The following is a 19,383-nucleotide window of genomic DNA, read 5'->3' on the forward strand; positions in this document are numbered from 1 at the left end:
AAACGGAGCTTGCCCCGCTCCGCCCCTGAATTTCCGGCGCTTCGGAGTATCCACTTACGACCATTTCGGGCTTTACGCCGGCAGGCAATTTGTTTACACGAAACACGCCATCTTTACGCTTTCAAGCATATCACCTTATTCACGACACCGTTCCTTAAAACAAGGGGACATCTTGACAACTGCCAGGTTTGCTAGTGTAAGGCTGTTCTTTTGGTGCAAATGAAAGGTCTCGCCGGAAGTGCAGAACGCATGGGATACCTTGTACTTTGGTGACGTGTTAGGTGAATGCAGCTTCTCTTCCGTGCTTGGGAGGCTAAAAGACTTAGCTTAAGACCTACCCACAAAAGACGTCAATGTTAGAGAGAGGATTAAAGTCTTGATCAAGACACCTCAAATGCCACTAAAGGCCACTGTAGTATGGGAAACCAGTAATTTTTTTGAGTACCATCTTGATTATTGTATATTAAAGATAGTCCTATCGCTAGATAAAATATTACTAATTATTCAGAAGCCATCCGTCAAGGAGCGTAGTAGGTCTTGTTTAAAGACTTTGCGATCGTTAGTATCCCATAATAATGGTAAGTCCAATCCCCCCTTTTGTCATATTATTATCCTCCGAATTCCATACTCGGCTGCGGTTGTTGAAAGTTCTGCGAGTCTTGCTCAAGCTGTTGACCGACTAAGATAATTGCTTATCGAAAGACCGGGCAAAAGAGTATTGTAAAAAGTTATCGAGCTCTTTAGAACTGGACATCGGGGGTGGCGCCGATGACGAGGACGGGGTTGAGCTTGACCTGGGCGTTGCGGACACGGTCAACAATGGCCTGGGCGTTGGCGGTCAGGGTAGCAGCAGTGCTGAGAGCAAGGTTGCTTGCGGTTCCGACGGTGGCAAGAGTGGTGGCGGCAGCAGCCTGGGCCTGAGCCAAAGCAGGGAGGAGGATCACGTTCTGGGCAACTCCGGCGACGGTTCCAGCGTTGGCGGTGACTTGGGCCTGGAGAGCGGCGATCTGAGCAGTCAGGGCTCTGGCGAGGGCCTGAGCTTGGCGGACAAGCTATGATAGATGTGTTAGTGATGAACAGTGTGGAAGTGGACGGTTGATCTTACAGCTTCAGCCTGGCCACCAACATCGGGAGTGGCAGGGGCAGTAGGGCTGGGAGCAGGAGGGATCGCGGTGGGAGCGGCAGCGACAATGCTGGCGACGTTGGCAGCAATGGCAGCGGCGTTGGAGCTCAGTTGAGCAACAACGGCTTGGACCTGGTCAGCGGCCTAGATGTCGAGGTTAGTTTCATGTATCCTCTTTCCATTTTTTGAGCGGTGATAGCCTTACAGCTGTCGCAGTGCCGGTGGCCTGAAGAGCAAGGCTGTTGGCGAGAGCGGTGGTCTGAGCAATCTGGCCAGTAAGGACCTGAAGAGTGCGGAAGGCCAACTCGTTGGCTCCAAGCTCGGCAGGGTTGAAAGAGATGCCAGGAGTAACGATGGTGCCAGGAGTGATGGTAGCGCGAGGAAGAACAGCTCCCTGAACTGAAGCGAAGGAGAAAGCGGCGAGCGCGGCGGTGAAGATCTTGGACTGCATGTTGGCGATTGAATTAAGGCGGATAGGATGTGTTATCAAGATGGTAGTAGTGAAGAGAAGTGTTCAGAATATTGTTGTCTGAGTGTTGTGTGTTGAGATGCTGTGTGAGCTGATGAGGGAGAGAGAATTTGTGACAAGACGGAGGGCGTTGACGCTTCTTATAGAGAATTGAGATGCAGTCTTCGAGCCCACGATACCCACAATATCAACGTTTTGGAGGTTCGATACTGAGAGATTCTCAAAATGTCTGAAAACGAGCATCATTCTACCAGAGGCGGTGGGTAAGCGTAGGGTGGCTTGCTGGGCATGGCTTCTTCCGCGAACTAGGGGCTCCATTCGAAGACCCGGCTATTTCGATTTGCACAACGCTCTTCTTCTTTGTGGGCCAACAAAATATCATTCCCGAGCATCAACTGCAAGGGATTGCCTCTTTTCCGTATGCAGAGAAATAACGAGACAACAAGAACCTCTCCGTAAGGCTCGAGGCGGACGGACGAACTGGTGGAGGTACGCTAAGGGATGGGTTCCGATCTTGACGTCGGAGGCCTGGGCTGATCTAGAAGGGGCCGCGTTCCTCGGCATCCCACTATCCTCGTCCGTAACCTCCAAGACCTTCAGTCAGCAGGCAAACAGGCAAAGTCTTCGAAATAATTACCGCTTGTCTCAATTTGATGTCAGGCGCCGCCAAGGCGCCAAGCTAGACCCCAAGAACGTCGAGGCATCTTGGCTTTCCCGGGCTGAACTACCGCGCGGCATCGAGATGGTGGATTCGGCATAGGTACATCTCTGAGCTCTTACCATGGTAACGGGGCCTTCCATCATCTTCTCGAGATGCACCGGGCGCCGGGTCCGATGCCTGTGCCTGTCTGAGATGAGGTGATGATCTGCCCCGTCATCTTGTAAATCATTCCTGTGTTAAGATGAGAAGTTTTCACTGTCCGATATTCTGTGTAACGGGGCGAGGCTCGCAGTGATGGTAGTGTTCATCGGTGTGATATGACGACACGGCAACGCTCCCGCATAGCCAAAGAAAACCTACACAGAATCTCTTTGGAAACGCCTCTGGGCGGCAAGACACTCCCGCCCGGGCGCCAGCTGAAGAGAGTCAAAGGAGTCTGAAAGCCCAGTAAGACACACAAGTCGCACGGAATCTTCCTCACAAGAATGCTGAGCGGGTGAGGCGTCTCCTCTGCTGTCATTCCCGGAGAGCCCCATTTCCAGTTTCCTCCCCAAAAGACCTCAATCCCCTTGCAGGGAGCTGGGAACGGACAGCTTGTTGGCTAATCTTTCAACTTGTCACCGCATGTGGCGGGAGTGGATGTGGTTGGGTCTGTGATGTCTCAGGGTCTACTGGAGTTTCCCGTGGACGATGGTCGTTGTCTAAGACCATCTAGTATCCACGAATCATTGCTGTTCAAAACAGCCTCCAACCCCACATTCAACGGGAGCAACCCTTTCATGAAGCTCGAGCCCACTTAGACGTTATGGGAGCTGGCTATTAGGCAATAGTGACAAGAGCTAGATCTAGCCTAGCCGTGGCTTGGCGGGCAGGCTAGGCTTACGGGAAATATGTCAGCGGATAGTTCCCAGCGGGCCGCATTCATCGACAGCGGGGTGGTTGAGCCGGCTTCGATCATCGGACTGAGCTTGTTCCGTAGCGGGACGACGAGTCTTGAGCAATTACCTAAGGGAGATTCCGTCAATGGCACTGTCCGAGACAACGTTTGCGGCCGTACATTGCGGAGAGGAAAGTCCATGTCATGGGCTTGCTAGGCAACTGAACGAGATGACTCAACCGCCCCAGAGATTGCATTCCGATCGTAGTGCCAAAATGCGGCCCGATCTGTGGACGTTTCTCGACTTGGTGTTCATCTTCAATCGGCAAGTCCAAGTTGTAGAATAACGTTTTCAATGCAAAGTCCGTGGTGTTTTGTCTAGACTCAGGTCGATTTACTTAGGATAATTCAAATCAAGAGACCTCATTGCAGAAGCACTCTGACTAGAGACGTTGGCTCTGTGACATGGTGCCGAAAGTTCTCATTTCTCACTATCTTGATGGGGGGCTTGTGGTTTTTTGGACGCCTCGTTACTATTTTCATTGCTCATGATGTGCTTCAAGCCACCAAGAAACTGCCTTGGACTAAGCTTCACGGCCTTAACAATGCACTCTTGGCGCGCGTGCAGCGCGTCTCTCCGGCTTCTCTACCGCCAATTAACAACAGCGTAGCCATGTGTTCGAGCTCCAAGTATGTGTGCACAAAATCGACTACTCTGCTTAGGCAATGAATCATGTTCCAATGGTCATACTGTGATGTCATCCCCAAGAATTGGTTGAGAAATTTGACTGCCTTCCCCTCTATCCGATTCTTGTGCCTCGGGAAGGAAGATCACACTGCTTGTTCAATCTGTGAGACAGTCTCAAGAGGATGAAAGTGCAAAACGAAGATCAATAGTTCTCAAAGACGGAGCACCTTCCATCTCCGTGGTGCTGGATGTTGCCTCCCGCCGGTCTCTGAGACACTTCCCCGGTTCCCTTTGCATGCTTCCGGCCTAAGTGTCATGGCGAGCCACACGACGATTGGTCATTTTGATTTCATAGGCACACAAATGACGTTGGATCATCTTTTCCCTAGATGCGTTGAGCATGCTTCATGGCGTATCACATCGAGGAAGGTTGATCTTTCAGCAAGCCACAGAATCTATTCCTTGCATCCACAACATCGGGCCTAGACAATGCGTTCAACGGACGAGAGGGGTGCTGTAAGGGGCAAGCATTGCTTTCGGCGTGTGATAGAGTCGCGTGAAGTCATCCGACCAGCCGGGCCGAGGGGATCGACTGATCAGCTCGGCAGTCTGGTCAGACGCATACCTTCTTTGAAGTGCCGAGCCATGGCCCAGTCCCGGACTCCAAGCCTGTGTACCCAACAAGTCGCCGGGCATGTGGAACTTCTTCCAATCATTCCATTCCATCGATGGTGTCTGGGCGGTACATAGCTCTTGGCAGCACATACACCATGGCTTGGAGAACAACGGAGCTGTGTGTCGCCAAGTTTCTCTCGGTGGCGACATACCTTCTTTGGCCGCTCGCAGTGAGGTAACGAGAATGAAAGGTCTAGACCGTCTCATACCAAAAACAATGGTTCAGGTTACACAAACTGTAGTTGAGGTTATACAGACTGCTCGTCCGGCTTCACATCACCCGAAGCGGAGTCAGTCCAGCCAGCCTTAGACACAAGGGAGGATTACCTAGTTGGTTGCTGTTAAATGTCTTGGTCAAGTAGAGACTCTTGTCACGGAGAAATTAATCACACTGTATCTCTCTCTCTGTACAAAATTGTGTTAGAAAAGAATTTGAAGACATTGGCCTATCAGGGAAGTGCCGTTGAAGCTCAGCGGCTAAGCAGATTTTGTCGGTCGTGGTCCTGTCGAGGTCTGACGGTAGTAACGACATGCGATAGAGAAGGCACAGCTTAAGGGTACTAAAGTTTATGGGGTCATTTGAAGACCGATTTGATGGATTGGTATAATCTTAATTTCGTCATATGTATTCTCCATGCGATTATGCGACGGTATAGTGTTTGACCTTTTTCTTCTAAGAATACCCCAACCATAACAACCACCTATTCGAAAGAAATCCAGATCCCAACTTGAGATATTATGTGCTTGCCTCCTTTCCCACTTTTGACAATTCAGCCGATCACTTGCGTCATCGCATGCGGTATGTAAAGAAAAGCTGGGTAATGTATTTGGAGCCAAAGAATCGGCCCTTGTTTGAGATCATCTCAAAGTCTCGACGAATGCTTTCGCCCTAGATTTGTAATGTAGTTTTCAGTGGTTCAAAAATAAGTCAACATTGCAAGTAGGGAGCAGTAGATTCGACAGGCCGATTTCGACCAGGGTTATGGGTTTATCAACTATATGTGGAGTCAGGTTTTGAGCGTGGCCCACCACAACACCAAAACTTCACGATGTCGAAATATCGCCATAAATTCATCAAAAACATACAACACCAGGCATTCGCCAGTCGTCACCGACCTGACTACTACTCTGGCCCTCATTGGCTTGTCTATGGGAGAGCGGACGGGATCCCGAATTTTCCAATGGGTATGGTCGTATGTGATGGTTGAAGGAGGTGGGATAGACTAAGACGACATCTTTGTGTTGACTACGCGAGAACAACAACTTGTAGCGAACTAGGAGCTTTTCATTCTTTTGATCTAAATAGAAGAAACAACATGCTATGCTATATTTCTATGTATTCAGTCGCATGTTTACAAGTCGTCAACCAAGGGGCTGAGTCCTTGGGCGGAGCCAATCTTGCTCTCGAAGAAAAGCTTCAGTCTCTCAACACGCTCACGATCCGCCATGAAACGCTCAAAGTCAATGGGGTTCGTAGAGTTGACGTCCATCAGTTCCGGGAAGCCAGCGGGGGCAGGAATGTCCTTGCGGACGCTCCACATGCCGGTGTTGTTGGGGCTCTGATACTCCTCGCTGAGCAAGAAGTTGTGAAGAAGCTTTGCTCCCTCCTTGTGGGGGGCGTCCTTGAGAATCGCAGCGCGCTGGCCCCAGGTGACGAAGAAGCCATTCTTAGGGATAGAAACATTGAAAGGAGCAGTGGGTGCTAGTCCGAGAGCGCCGGTGAAGGTAACGGCGTATGAGTTGTTGGCCTGACCCATGACGGTGGTCGGGGTAGCAGTGCCGCGGACCCAACGAGGGTTTTGGGCGAGGAGGTTCTCGAACCAGCTGTACCCGTTCTGCTGCATACTGCTTCCAATTAGTATTCACACATAAAGAGGTATTTATCAGAGGTTGTTGCTTACGCCAGGTCGAATGCATAAAGAACGGCATCATCGTCATTCGGGTAGGTAAAGACCAACTTGTCCTTGTACTCAGGCTTCAAGAAATCCGAGTACTCGACGGGGCCTTCGGAAACCTTTTCGGTGTTCCAGATGTTGGTCCAACCAAACACAACAACCGCATACCACGAAGCCCATACATCACGGAAGCCAGGGTGGATCTTGTCAAAGTCCAACGGCTTGTACCGCAGCAAAGCACCTTCCTGATCCCATCTGGGATAGTCTTGAAGGGTCTGAAGAATGACGCTGTCAACGTAAACGTTGCCTTGCGACAGCTGGCGGTCGATGTCGCCGTCGATATATTTGGAGATGTCGACGGTGAGGTTAAGGGTCATTCCGGGGAAGCGCTTCTCGAAAGCTTCCTTCAGAGCGTCCTGTTGAGTCTTCTCATCACCTCCGTGCCAAAGAGTAACGACACCACCTTCAGCGACAGCAGCCTTGTGAATCTCATCAATACTGCGGGTTTCGACTTCGGGGGCACCGTGAAAGTTGAGGAGGGTATCGTAGGCTGCAACAGATGTGGCCAGAGCAGCCGAAAGAACGAATGTGGGCAGAACCATTTTGAATTGGGACTTCAGTTGGCTGTGTGTACAAAAGAGTGACGGTGATTTGAAGTGATGTTCAGAAGTGTATTCGAATCGGCAAATAGTACTTACTTATATTTTCAGTCCCTGAGACTGCACGTATTGGCATCAGGGGCTCATCGTGCACTGCGTTCCGAAAGCCGAGCAGGCCTCACGTTCCGAACTCCACAATAGACGACTAGACGACTCATGTAGACTGACGTTGGCTGTTTTCATCCAAGTTTGGTAAGGTAAATGTACATGACGCGATCCAGATCTTTGATATCCCGGTCAGACTGCCTACCCCTTCCCAACGTCACTGCACCCCGGGCCAAGCTAATCCCCAGCGTTCGGATGAAGGTAACCACTCAGCCCTCTTTAGCGTGGATTCGCAATGTATGCTTTCTCGGTTACGCTTATTATGACCATGGTTCAGACGGTGGAGTTCTTGCAGCTCTAGGTCACATCGCCCCTTAGCATATGGCCATACTCTCCTAGCATGCCGTTGCAACGGTGTACTATGTCATTGGTATGAGCGAAGTGAGAAAGATGTCGGCTACACCGTAGCGGTAAGCCATCTCTTTTTAGCATATAATTCAATGTTCTACATAGGCTATGTGGTTCCGACTTGTGATGACGGGAACTGAGTGATACTACTAGTACACACATTAGAGTTGAGGCTATAGCTGTCACCCTTATCGGTAAAATCGTCAGAGATCTAAGTCTGCTATGAACCGCGCACGCCGAGAACACCCTAAATAAAAATTCAAGATCACATCAACACATGATCTTGACGCAGGACTGGGCATTACTAGCACGCCGGTGGGAACCGCGCGCGTTCGCAGGGATCTTGTGCTAATGTCTGGAGGCATTAAGCAGATGTGGGTTGATGGCGATCGAGGATCCCTGCAGCCCAGCTAGATGAACGAGGCCTTACCGCAATTGGCAAAACTATCCAGAGACTGCCGGCCTTGGACACCGTGCAATCCGGGCATTTGCGTGTCGTCAAAGTTGGTAGCTGTGCCATTTTTCTTATTCTCATTACTCAACGAATCCGTCTAGGTATTGGTCATCTTCGAAAAAGAAATAGTCAAAATACATCCGTGAACGTTCAATGTCTCACTGTGACATCTCAGGGGCAACCTTCGTCCGAAGAATAATAAGCAACTAAACTGGCCCATCTCTTATGTAAGTTGTCGCCCACGCCGACTGTGGTATTTGAATTCTTGAATCCGTTCATCATTGCAAATGGGAGTTTGGTAAGGCACGCGATACTTCTTGTTCAAGGTTCAATGCTTAGATGTAGAGAGCTTGATTTCAAACCACAAGCACTCAACGGCCCCCGCGCATTCCGCACTGCGCGTCAGTCGTCAGTACCATTCTACCACAACAGCAGGGACGCTAAGCGAGTCAAGAATGACTAAACGTACAGACAACCAACCGATGATTTCCCTTGGCAAACACCACAGGGCTATGCTACATAAGAAGCCTCGCCCGAGATAATTAAATTGGCACGATGGAGATGAAGCAACTGAACGATGAGGTAAGGGAGAATATCATTCACAGCTTTATCTGGTCTTTACCCATGCCCCGTGCTGCATGATCTTATCATTGTGCAGGGGCTTTTGACGATCAACGCAAGGATTATTTAAGCTTGGTGTTTTGGTAGGAGAAATTCTACGAGAGTAATCTTGCGCAAACCTTCTCTTAATGATAAGTAGCTAATATCAGTTATCATGACTAGTATTTGTCCGAGGAAAAACCAAGCATCTGAGACCCCTTGCCGTCTCTATGCGCTTATGCAAAGTAAAGTTAGAACCTAAGCAAATGATATCACATCAAGCTCAGTGGTCTAACGCAGCAGCAACTCGTTTGAGGCCTTCAAGTAGCAATTCCTTCTTGTTGGAAAACACGATCCGGAACCACCCCGGCTGCTCGGCGCCAAACTGCTTTCCTGATGCCAAAAACACCTTCTTGTCAAGCAACGCACGCATCACCTCTGTGCTGATCTCCTCAAATTCTACACCCGGCCGTCGTTCACGGTAGGCTTTGCCCAGATCAACCCACAGAAAGAATGCAGCGTTTGCCCCAGGTGCGTATGTGATCCCGTTCTCTGTGACCCAGTGGGCCACCAGCTCAAAGTTTTCTTGGAGCTTGCGCTGATTCTCGTCGATGTAGCCATCCACCCATTCGCGATCATCGAGAATGTTGGCCGTTGCGTGGTCCGTAAGGCCAGAAGGTGAGCTGTAGATACCGACCGGGGTCAAGGAGCTATGGAACGACGAATTGTGCTGTGAAATGATGGCGCCAAGTCTGATACCGTTGGCGCCGAAGTCTTTGGACATGCCCCAGAGAACATGCAGTCGATGGGCGTCCATGATGCCTGTCGTACTGATAGAGAGGCAAGACTCAAAAGAAACCGGCGCCGGTTGCGTATCGATTGTGTTCTTCCAGACGGAGAGCGCGTAGATCTCGTCACTGATGAGATGCATATCGTACTGCTGGCACAGCCGCATCAAACCGACAATGGTATCCCGCGGATAGCAACGTCCGAGAGGGTTGTGAGGGTGACACAAGATGAGGGCGGCAATCTTGATCCCCTTTTCCCTAGCGGACAGCAACGCTTCCTCATACTTCCGGACCGCATCCAAACCAAAAGGGTCAACTTCGTGGAAAGGAACCTGAACGAGCTTGCAGCCCGTTCGATACTCAACATCGGGAAGGAAAGCTCCATAGTGGGGTTGGCCGAGAAGGAAGCCTTCGCCAGGGTTACCCAACGCCCAGCAGAGATGTTCGATTGCCGAACTACAACCATTGGTGACGGAGATATGTTGCGCTTCGATGGCCGTTACTGGATGTAGTCGCTCTGTGAGAAAGCGCGCGAGTGATGCCTTCAGACGCTTTGAGCCGGTCATGCCATCGCCATACGTGAACGAGTGGTTCGGAACTGCTAGGTTCTCGTGAATATGCTTCGACAGTCTATCATGCATGAGAGTATTTTCCGCGATTCCCAAGCTCACGTAGCCTTTGGGATTCATTTCCGGGTCCCAGAGGTCCTGGACGATCTTCCATAGAAGCATGCCATCGTCCGGCTTGGCTGCGATGCTGCCGCGAGTCGAAAGGTCGTGACTCATGATCAAGCCGAAATTACGAGCGCAGTGAAGAACGAATACTGAACAAGTAGAGAGGACAAATCGTGAGAGGGATGCAAGGCATTATTTAAGAGAAACCAAGAATGACTCAGTCATGATAAGGCAGGTTGTGAGGGCAGAGGTTCGTCCCATTCCCCGCTCATAAGAACCCTTAAGGCGGAACTAGTCATGGATATGCATGGATGTGGGGTCGCGGGCAGAACCGCATGTTAGTCTTGAGACTTCTCCGACGATACTCACATGGTATAGTCACTCGATGACTTAATGCCTTTTGATACAAAACACTTTGTGAGTAAGCAGACGATCTCCAATTAGAAAACCAGACCTACTTCAGGGCTAGCAATAGTTCCCACCAGCTCCTGAGGCTGCCATCTCAAGTCAGTTCCGGTGCAATCGACGTCAGGACGCACGATATTTGACCCCTGTTTGTGAAGCCTTCCCAAATGGATAGCCTCTTCTAGAGGTGATATCAGACACGAAATGAGTATATTTTTGCCGCGAAGTGTAAGACCTTGAGCTGAAATCCACTGAAATATGAGGACTACAGCCACTGTGGCCTGTGGATCACTGGCTGCGTCGACATAAATATCATCAACTCTCTTTACCTTCGGTATTGTAGATGCGGACTCTGTATCAAAGACATCGAAACGCACGAGTTCTGGTATGATATTTCTCAGATCCTAAAGAAACAGACGTCATGCTTTGTTTCAGGGAGGCGGTCCAACTACAGCTTCTACTCATACCACAGCTCAACGAAGTTGTGCCCCTCAGTCCCTATGAGCTCGAGGCAGAGTCCATGGATCTCTGCTTGGGTTCCTTGACGGATCTTCTTGCCTTTGTCGTATTCTAAGGAACATGAAGAGACCACCGCGCACAATCTGCTGCACATTGTTGCACCGGTTGAACCTGTCAATGCTTTGTTCACACAACTGATGTACTGCTCTCTTGCAATACGTACCTTATGTAGAGAGTATAGATTTAGATAGAAATATCATCAACCTCGCGAACAGGTCTGTAAGTGAGATCCGCGTAAAGAAACGATCGCCTTGTACCTCCAATGGTGCCAAGTATTAGTCCTGTTCTTGGGAATGGTACAGCCAAGGTTCGCAGGGTTTGACATCGACTTCTGGGTTCTAGTCACTAGACGAGGACTCTTGAGTTTTGAAGATTGATAAGTAATCTTTCAACCTCGATGTCATGTCAAGGAAGACATTACGTGTAAGGAAATCGTGCACCGATCGCCCTCCCCTACCTAGGGAAAAGTATTCCACGTTCATACTTTGGAAGAATCGAAGCATTCAACCAGCACGTCACGATGCGCGCACTGACAGTGAGTAACCAGGTGCCACAATCCCGTCTACATCCCGGTATTCCACCATCAAATCTTCCCAGTCCACAATCAAGTCTACATGTAACCTCGAAGCCCTAGACGACAATCTTCTTCCAGCCTAGGGTCGGTCACCAGATACATGTCCAGTCACAAACTCGACAAGTATGAGTTGTTCCTACAAATATGTCAAATTTTGAAAGATCTCTGGCCACGTTAGACGCCAGGGTTGCATAGCCTGTCAAGCAACAACACTACCCCTTGTCCGTATAATTGCCTCAATTCTAGACCACAACACGTGCAGCTTCCAGGATTCCTGTCCAACCATGAGCCCGGGCTCTTTAGAGATCTGAGTAAGCAGCCTTGCCTTGAGGCTTGTAGTTGGTTGGTTGTAACCATCAGACGGAACTGTCGCTTTGGTTTTCCCTGCTCCTTCCCGCAAAGCGTCTTGTCGTGACCAAGTCGTGACCACGTTTCTAGCGTCGAAGTCTCTTCAACAAGAATCACTCCGCAAATTACATGGCAGTCAAGCTCATTCTTCCGCCATCGAGATTGAAGTTATTTGCAGAACGATACCCTACCTACCAAACCCACAGCCGGCCTCGAGCCTTGGCCTTCTTTCTTCCTCTCTATTTCTCTCCATCCAACTCCAACATATCCGAATCTTATCCCGGCATTTCAGCTCTGAGCGACGCAAACTCACTTCATCCTTCTCAAACTCTCTTCCAGAAAAGCCTGGGCCAACTCAAGCAGAATAGCCTCCACCCACACCGCAATCACACCGCACGGTATCCAAATCCCCCTTTCTCACCACCATCGGAAAAGCAAATTCCCAATCCAATAGTAAGAACCCCCGAATTCCGATCCCGCCGTCCGCACGAGCGTTCCCGTTAATGCCATGAACAACTTCTCTCTCTTCCTTCTTCTCCCCAAACTCAGAGAGCCCTTCTTCCTACCATAATGGCAATTCCAGAAGCAACCTTCGCTACTTTCACTCGGAAATGCGTGTCGGCTAGGGTAGATACTTTTTCCAAACATGAACCTTGTCAAAACAAATATCCTTCAGCTTTTCGCAAACCGATCCCTCAATATTTCCTGAATTCTCAAAACCCCGTGTCGCCGGTGAGGTCACACTCCCTCCCGCTCATGAAACAAACGCCACCCCCCTCCATCAGCCGAAAAAGACGTTTGCCTCCCCTCCCATTCCTCATGGACAGGATAACGTTAAAGTTCCGGCTACGGTTTCGCTTGCCGCTGGTCAATAAAGACAGTCTTCACGCTGGTAACTTCGTTCATATACATGCCCTCCACCCTTCAAACACGGAACCAGGATCCTATGGCTCTCAAGGGACCCCTTCCCAAAGAATCCCCCGTCGATGAAGACATCTCACTCATGGCCCACAGGATTCACAGCCAAACGAATTCGAACGTAGGCTTTTAAAGTGATTACCGGAACCCCCTTGTCCCCCCCCCCCCCCTCCATCACCAAATGTCAAACTCTCGATTGATGGACGGCGCTTTCCGGTAACCTCCTAAATGCCAATCGACTTGACTTTCCTCCACGTGCCCCGAAGAAAAGACCACCAATCGATCTTCGTCCGTCAGCCCCTTTTTTTCTTGTTTGCAATACCACCCTTGAAGAAACTCAAATCACGGCAGTCCTCGGCGCCCCCTTTTCTATCGTTTACCCTGTCTCCTATGGTGGTTCCGCCGCATTCTCTAATACCAATAGCCGTCGGTGAGACATTATATATATCGATGGGTTGGGACAGAGCCGATTTTACAGGGATAATAGAGTTCTTGATGTGGCGAGAAGCACGTCGGTCAGGCGAAAAGTCAAGTAATTCAATAGCTGGTCCGGCTGAACTGGTCTGATAGGTGCCATGCCACGCCGGGTTCAATGTATTGCACCCTTCAGCGGGTGTTGATGTTACATGCAGGTGACCAAGTTACTTTTAATGAATAGTCCGCTGAAAATAACATCATAATCACTGAGTGCCGTCAGGCGAGTTCATGAAGCATCACCATCACAGAAGAGAATCGTATGCATGATGTAAGGTATTTGTCTTCAAGTCCAATACACATCCAGGGAATCAATATTCACACATAGCAGTAGACGTAGAGTCCAGGTATATATCCCAAAAAGAACAACAAGAACGCCAGACTGTGTTCCTCCCAGTCCTGCTCGCGTCTAACGAGCATACATTCACCAACCGAAACCCATTCCCCTTCGTGAATGCGCCGACCAATCCTGATGAGGATGCGTTGCCAAGTAGTGTTTTAGATGTCGTCTCGATGATCCATAGTCATGATGCAAAAGTAATTCGAATGTATCCTCTTTCCAAGCCTTCATCGTCCAAGTTTCTCGTCTGATCATCTCATCTCCTCCAATTTGTGACAGTTCTTTTTCTGTGATATTACAGCATTATGTTCAGTTGATTTGCGGGTGGACACCATCCCTCCGCAAGTTCAAGTTAGGTAGAGCGTCCATTCTTAGTTCGACGGGAGGGCGCTGGATTTCCATACTGCGGCTGGGAGCGCGTCTGCCGCCGGGTGTGCGAGGGTGCGCCACGTTGACGCGCCCTCCACGCTCAGTGATGCGAGCCGGGCCCTCATCCGAGTCGGAGTCTTCCTCGGGTTCGTCGTAGCCGTAATCTGCGAGCCGAGCAAAGTAGTCTGCCATGCCGTCGACGCTCGGCGTGCCGACAATGACATCGTACTGAGGTGGGGGCGTCTGCAGCGGGAGCTGGTCGTTCTCAGCGGGCGGCGGGGGCGTCTCAGCATCAAACGCAGGCGGATTGTAGGACGGCACGCGAAGTAGGTGAATGGGTCGGGGATGTACGTCGGCGAGAGGGTCCACCGACGTCTGGGAGTTTGGCGGCGACAACCGACCGGTGCCGCCGGTTGTAGGTTGCGGTGAGGAGGGAAGGTGGGCGGCTTGTGGGGGCGCGGGAAGGTTACTAGGCGCCTCCATTACGGTGAGGGCGCCGGTTGAAAGGTTGTTGGGTGAGCCCTCAGATGGACCAGAGATGGTGACAGCATCGGGGCAGCCGCAAGACGTGTGACGGCTTTGGTTTAAGCCGACATCGGGGCCTGAGTACTCGGGAAGAGAGGTGTTTGCTTGAGTAGCGCGGCAGTTGAGTACCGTGAACGGTGAGTCGATGCTGATCTCAAAGTGACGGCGTTTGGTACCGGTGGGATCCTCAGGGTCGAGGCGAGAGATCCGCATGACGATCTTAGAGTGGTTGTTAGTCGTTGCGAGTTATCAAGTGGATATAAAAAAAGACTTACCTTGATCCAGTGGTACACATTGACATTCTTCCAACTGCAATCGGGGTGCAAGCGCATCTCCTTGCTCTTGGCCATGGTCTCACAAGTCGGCAGTTGAACGTTCATTTCAATCTCGGTGGAGCCCCAGTAGCTCTCGAGTCCAAGATCCAAGTCACCCAAGATGTTGTCTACTGGTTCGGGGAGAGGCTCGGGCATCACACCGTGTCGAGAGGCATCGGCTGCGCGCCGCATGGCTGCAGATTCTCGGGCCTCCCGGCGCTGGCGGGGCGTGAGCTCACCACCATTGAGTACGCGAACATCCGACGACGCATAGGCAGGGTCCAGTGGCTTGCCAGCAGTCTTCTCGAGCAGGAGAATCTTCCTACCCGGATCTTTACGGGTAACTCTGCGGTCGTTGGTCCAGTACTCAATCGATTCGGTGACGAAAACCTTGAGTTTGTGAACCTGAACCTTGGCAAGCGGCGTGAGCTTAAAAGCAATCGGGATTTTGGTGCCCAAGGGAAATGATTTGCCCGAGATGATAATATCGTAGTGGAGCTGATCCTCCCATTGCCTGCTAATTGAGATGGGTTCCGTCATTTCGAGCGAGAGCTGATCTGGCACGCGGACGATGGCGACTTCCTTGGAACCGTGAAGATTGGGCTTGAAAGCGCCAGCTCGCTCAATGGTTGCCTGCAGCTCCCACTTCACCGAGCCATACTGAAGCTTAGTTGTCTCCAACTGATGGTGGTCGATAGGCAGCTCAAAGGTGTACTCGTAAGTACCTGGGTAAAACACCTTGTAACCCTTTGCCTGGTTGCCGCTCGGGTTGTCGCCCTTGCCAAAGCTCCTCGACTGGTTTGACTGTAGAGACAGGCGCTTCAGCTCCTTGGCGGTAAGACCCTGTCGATTAGGAGGTATCGAGAGTAGCGAGGGCGACATCGAGTTGCGGGGAGAGCTGGAGGCGAGATTGGTAGAAGAAGAATTCGTGGAGCTGTTCTTCAATGTGTAGACACACTGGTTCCCATACTCGGTCTCCCATCCGTCGTTTACGGCGTTGAAAAAGGTCAAAACTTGCGTGCGCAGCGACTCCTCCTCATAGAGGTCGACTTTCAAGGGAGGAATTCCTTCGGGCCATTCCGTGCGAGCCTTTCCCACCAACTTCAAGCTCACACCCTTAATCTTAATGTTTTTCGTGACCTTCAACTGCAGCTTTCCGCGAAGGAGAGCTGTGCCGCCTTGTGAATGTTGTCTGTGGCCGTCGTGGTCAAATCCAGTCAAGAAGATATTTGGTTCCGCCATCAAGATCGAGCAGCTAACGCCGCTGCCATGGGCGATAGGCTTGGGGATCTCGGTGACCATTGATGTTACGTTGCTCTTTGCGCTCCGTACCGACATCAAGCTGTTTCGCTGCCCGGGTGTGTTGTATGTAGAGCTCATGAGAGGCGGCCGCAAGGCCTCGCTCATGGCGGCAGATGGTAGCGCCATTGTGTCTTCGTCCGGAACCACCAAATCTACCTCACGATAGGTAGAGAGTCGATTGAGGATGCTCGCGGCTCTGCTCGGGGGCCTCGAAAGCGTAGGCCTGGAAAGTGTGGATGCGCGCGACGTAGAACGGCTTGGCACTTGTTTCTGAGAGAGGGAGAAGAACTGCTTGATGCTGAACTTCAATGACGTCTTGCCCAGCGCTGTTGTAGTTGGGGATACTGCTTTTGACGGTTTCCTCCTCTTAACAGGACGTTCTGGTTGTGGCCGTAATTCGTGAGGTACAAAGCCCGATGGCCACGAGGTGATGTGTATTGATCGCGGTCTTACTTGGCGAGCACGGATGGGCGGCGTCGGTAGGCGATTTTGTTGTGTAGCGGGAGGATCGAGAAGATATCTGGGGCAGTAGTAGACGCCGCCTCGGGTGGATGTGGGAATCCAGTTTTCCGTACGCCGAGATCGCTCCGAATCTGTCATGGTGGCCGGCATTGTTAGACACCACTGGTTGGAAAAAACATGTAGCGTGTGGCCGAGTGACAAAGAGTCCGGAATCACTCAGCCAGAAAGTGGGCGCGGTATGCAGAGTATGTATAAGAAATAGAAGAGAGAGGTTGAAGTTTAAGGTATGGAGTTTTAGAAAGGGCGTGTGTAAGGGAAGTTTCCTACGGTCAGAGACAATAGGAGAGTGGTCTGGGGTACTGGGCAGATTAGGTGCATGAGATGGCTCTATGCGCTGGCAAAAAGCAAGTGAGGGTATCCATAGGAAGAGGAGACGAGGATGTGTAGGTCGGGTCAAGGAGTGTCGGGCATCGAGGCGAGTTAGGGATGTTGGGGGTTTGAGGTGGGATGCAGGGTTGCCCGTGATAATGTGCAGCGGTGATGGGACACGGCGCGGTGCGAGCACTTGCTGCACATGGAGAGACAGGCATGGGGCATAAGAAATGCGTCGTCTTGGTCTTGGGAGACAAGACTAACGGCCGGTAAGGCAAGGTAAAGAAAGGTGTATGGAGTATGGAAAGGTACAACGAGATGGAGATGGCGCTAGGCGGGACGGGCAGCCTCAGAATGTGAGGGAAAGGTACTAGAAGGAAAATGCAAGACGTACCGGTTGAGCAGCGTCAGAGTCAGGCGTGCATGCGATCAGTCAGTGACAAGAGCCGGGTGGAGGCTTAATCACATTCCACCCTCGGACCTCCTGAAGGAAAAGCAAGATCTCTGCGTCTTGTTTGGCGGGAGAAGAAAGTCTAGTTGCTAGGTACAACGGGAAGATCAGTACGGCATGCGGGTGCGGGTGCGGGATGAGGTGCGTGTGAGTGCGTGAGTGTGAGTGCGTGAGTGTGAGTGTGAGTGTGTGTGAGTATGAGTGTGTGTGTGTGTTTGTACAGGAACAAGTAGCAGCCGTGGTGGGAGGAGGGAGGGAAGAGAGATCAGAAGGAGGGGAGAAAGTGTGGGATAGACGAGAGCAAGGTGGGAACGAGCATCGAGAGTCTCCAATCGAAATTCAATTCTCATCCAGTCCCGGGGCGGCCAGGTCAAGTCGGCAAAGATACCGCAGGACACTCTCACAAGTCCGGACCAGTCAGGCTCCGTCCGTGTTGAATGGATGTCTCACGTTTTACCTTCTGACTGCCTCAGTAGAGTGAAGATGGGGAGCCCCGCGCGCAACGCCACTCGAACTGCTGAAGCCTGAGAGACCTGTAAAGGTACAGAGGGGGGGGTGAGTGAGGGTTCCGTGATTGTAGTGACTGGTGGGGGGACGAGCGATGAGATGGGCCAGAGAATCGATAATCGACGAGTGAGATGTTGACGACAGGGAAGATGTCGACAACGATGAGGGGTGTAAGATGGGGGAAGAAGGGAGAGGCAAGCGAGGGCGAGGCGAGGCGGTTAGAGTCGATGACCCGGGAACTGCCCCTGTTCAAGCGGGGGGAAGATGGAGATGTGAAATGGTAGGCGAGAGCTAGAGAGTCCCAGCAAGGCGAGCGAACAGCAAGAGAGGTACAGTTGAGCGGAGCGCACGTACGGTGAAGAGAAGTGTGTGAATGTGAGAGTGAGAGGCGGAAAGGCGTGGGCAGGCAAGCCGGAAGACCAGGTACAGCAGGGTAAAGCGGTCGCGATGGTTCAGTGCTGCGACGGTATCCCGACCTCAAAGTTCTGGATGCCCGAATGGAAACAGTGGGAATTGGCTTTGTCGCGCAGCGTATCCAACGAAATAGTGGGATTGGTTGCGACGGCAGACTCAAGCAGCATGCAAGGATGTTGTCTGGCGGGGGAAGAGACTCTGCGACGCGACCGCGGTGAGTGGTGTGCGGTGTGTGCGGTGTGCGCCCTGTGTGTCCCCTCTTCCAAGGATGGATAACTTGCGAGCTTGATTTGAGGCGGGAGGAGCAGGACGAGAGGGGCCAAAGAAGGACGGATGGACTTCTTTTCCTTCTTCTGTTTGGCTCTGGCTTTCGCAAGAAAAGACGAAGCGACGGGGGGTATGTTATGGGTTGAAATGAGATGGGACGTTTGGGAAGAGGGGAAGAAGGAAAGTAGTGAATAAGGTAAAAGAGCAGGGCAGGGGGACGTAGGCAATAGGCATAGCTTACAATGGCGGACGAGGCGGGACGAGATGGAATTGAACGTCTGAGTGGCGTGGGCGATTAGTAGCGAATGTCTACGTAGGTTTCTAACTGAAGGTATGTCGAGGTTTGTGGACTATTGGCCTCGGGTATAACGGGAGACGAAGGATAAGACGGGACGGTTGAGGAATTCCAATGCGATGGACGGCTCTGGTAACTCATGTGTGTGTAGGTAGTTGTAAGAGGAAGAAGAGTATTATTTACAGACACCAGGAAAAGGACGGCACGCAGGATGAGCTGAGGTATTCGTAGCGCGGAACCGATGGAAGAGACGGCATTGGCAACCATGAAAGTTGGCGGCATGCGCAACTATTGCCTACCAGACCTTCCTCGGTACGTAAGGTGGTTTGAATCAACTAGGTAAGGTATCCGTAAGAGGTAGGCAGAGCCCAATCCGATCCATCCAGTCCAATCCAGTGAGTGAGTGTGTGGGCAATTGGGAGCAGTCTTTCTTCGTCTTCTTCCAAGCATCCGCAGGCCGGCCGGATGTTCAGGAAGTCCCTGCTCAAAGCTTCCGTGAACGGATGATCAA

General features: G+C 51.3%; 4 protein-coding genes across 4 annotated transcripts; all 4 read right to left on the minus strand.

Moving 5' to 3' along the window:
- Nucleotides 1-448: 448 nt before the first annotated feature.
- On the minus strand, nt 449-2,591 carry HER10_EVM0011364 (uncharacterized protein). Its single transcript, XM_035480797.1, has 3 exons — nt 1,329-2,591; nt 1,106-1,267; nt 449-1,052 (listed from the first exon to the last, which is right to left on the minus strand). Exons 1-3 carry the CDS (start codon nt 1,572-1,574, stop codon nt 741-743), a joined length of 720 nt encoding a protein of 239 aa, XP_035328519.1. The 5' UTR covers nt 1,575-2,591; the 3' UTR covers nt 449-740.
- Nucleotides 2,592-5,845: 3,254 nt separating this feature from the next.
- HER10_EVM0001052 (ABC transporter) lies at nt 5,846-6,990 on the minus strand (the record flags this gene model as incomplete). Its single annotated transcript, XM_035470813.1, has 3 exons — nt 5,846-6,338; nt 6,395-6,633; nt 6,676-6,990. The coding sequence occupies 3 exons, from the start codon at nt 6,988-6,990 to the stop codon at nt 5,846-5,848; spliced, it is 1,047 nt and encodes a 348-aa protein (XP_035327567.1).
- Nucleotides 6,991-8,837: 1,847 nt separating this feature from the next.
- HER10_EVM0011634 (uncharacterized protein) lies at nt 8,838-10,243 on the minus strand (the record flags this gene model as incomplete). Its single annotated transcript, XM_035481061.1, has 1 exon — nt 8,838-10,243. The coding sequence occupies exon 1, from the start codon at nt 10,125-10,127 to the stop codon at nt 8,838-8,840; it is 1,290 nt and encodes a 429-aa protein (XP_035328537.1). The 5' UTR covers nt 10,128-10,243.
- Nucleotides 10,244-13,597: 3,354 nt separating this feature from the next.
- On the minus strand, nt 13,598-19,189 carry HER10_EVM0008670 (arrestin domain-containing protein). Its single transcript, XM_035483073.1, has 2 exons — nt 14,764-19,189; nt 13,598-14,707 (listed from the first exon to the last, which is right to left on the minus strand). Exons 1-2 carry the CDS (start codon nt 16,714-16,716, stop codon nt 13,904-13,906), a joined length of 2,757 nt encoding a protein of 918 aa, XP_035328281.1. The 5' UTR covers nt 16,717-19,189; the 3' UTR covers nt 13,598-13,903.
- Nucleotides 19,190-19,383: the final 194 nt, after the last annotated feature.

Source organism: Colletotrichum scovillei (assembly GCF_011075155.1).
Source record: "Colletotrichum scovillei strain TJNH1 chromosome Unknown Contig00010, whole genome shotgun sequence".
NCBI lineage: Eukaryota > Fungi > Ascomycota > Sordariomycetes > Glomerellales > Glomerellaceae > Colletotrichum > Colletotrichum scovillei.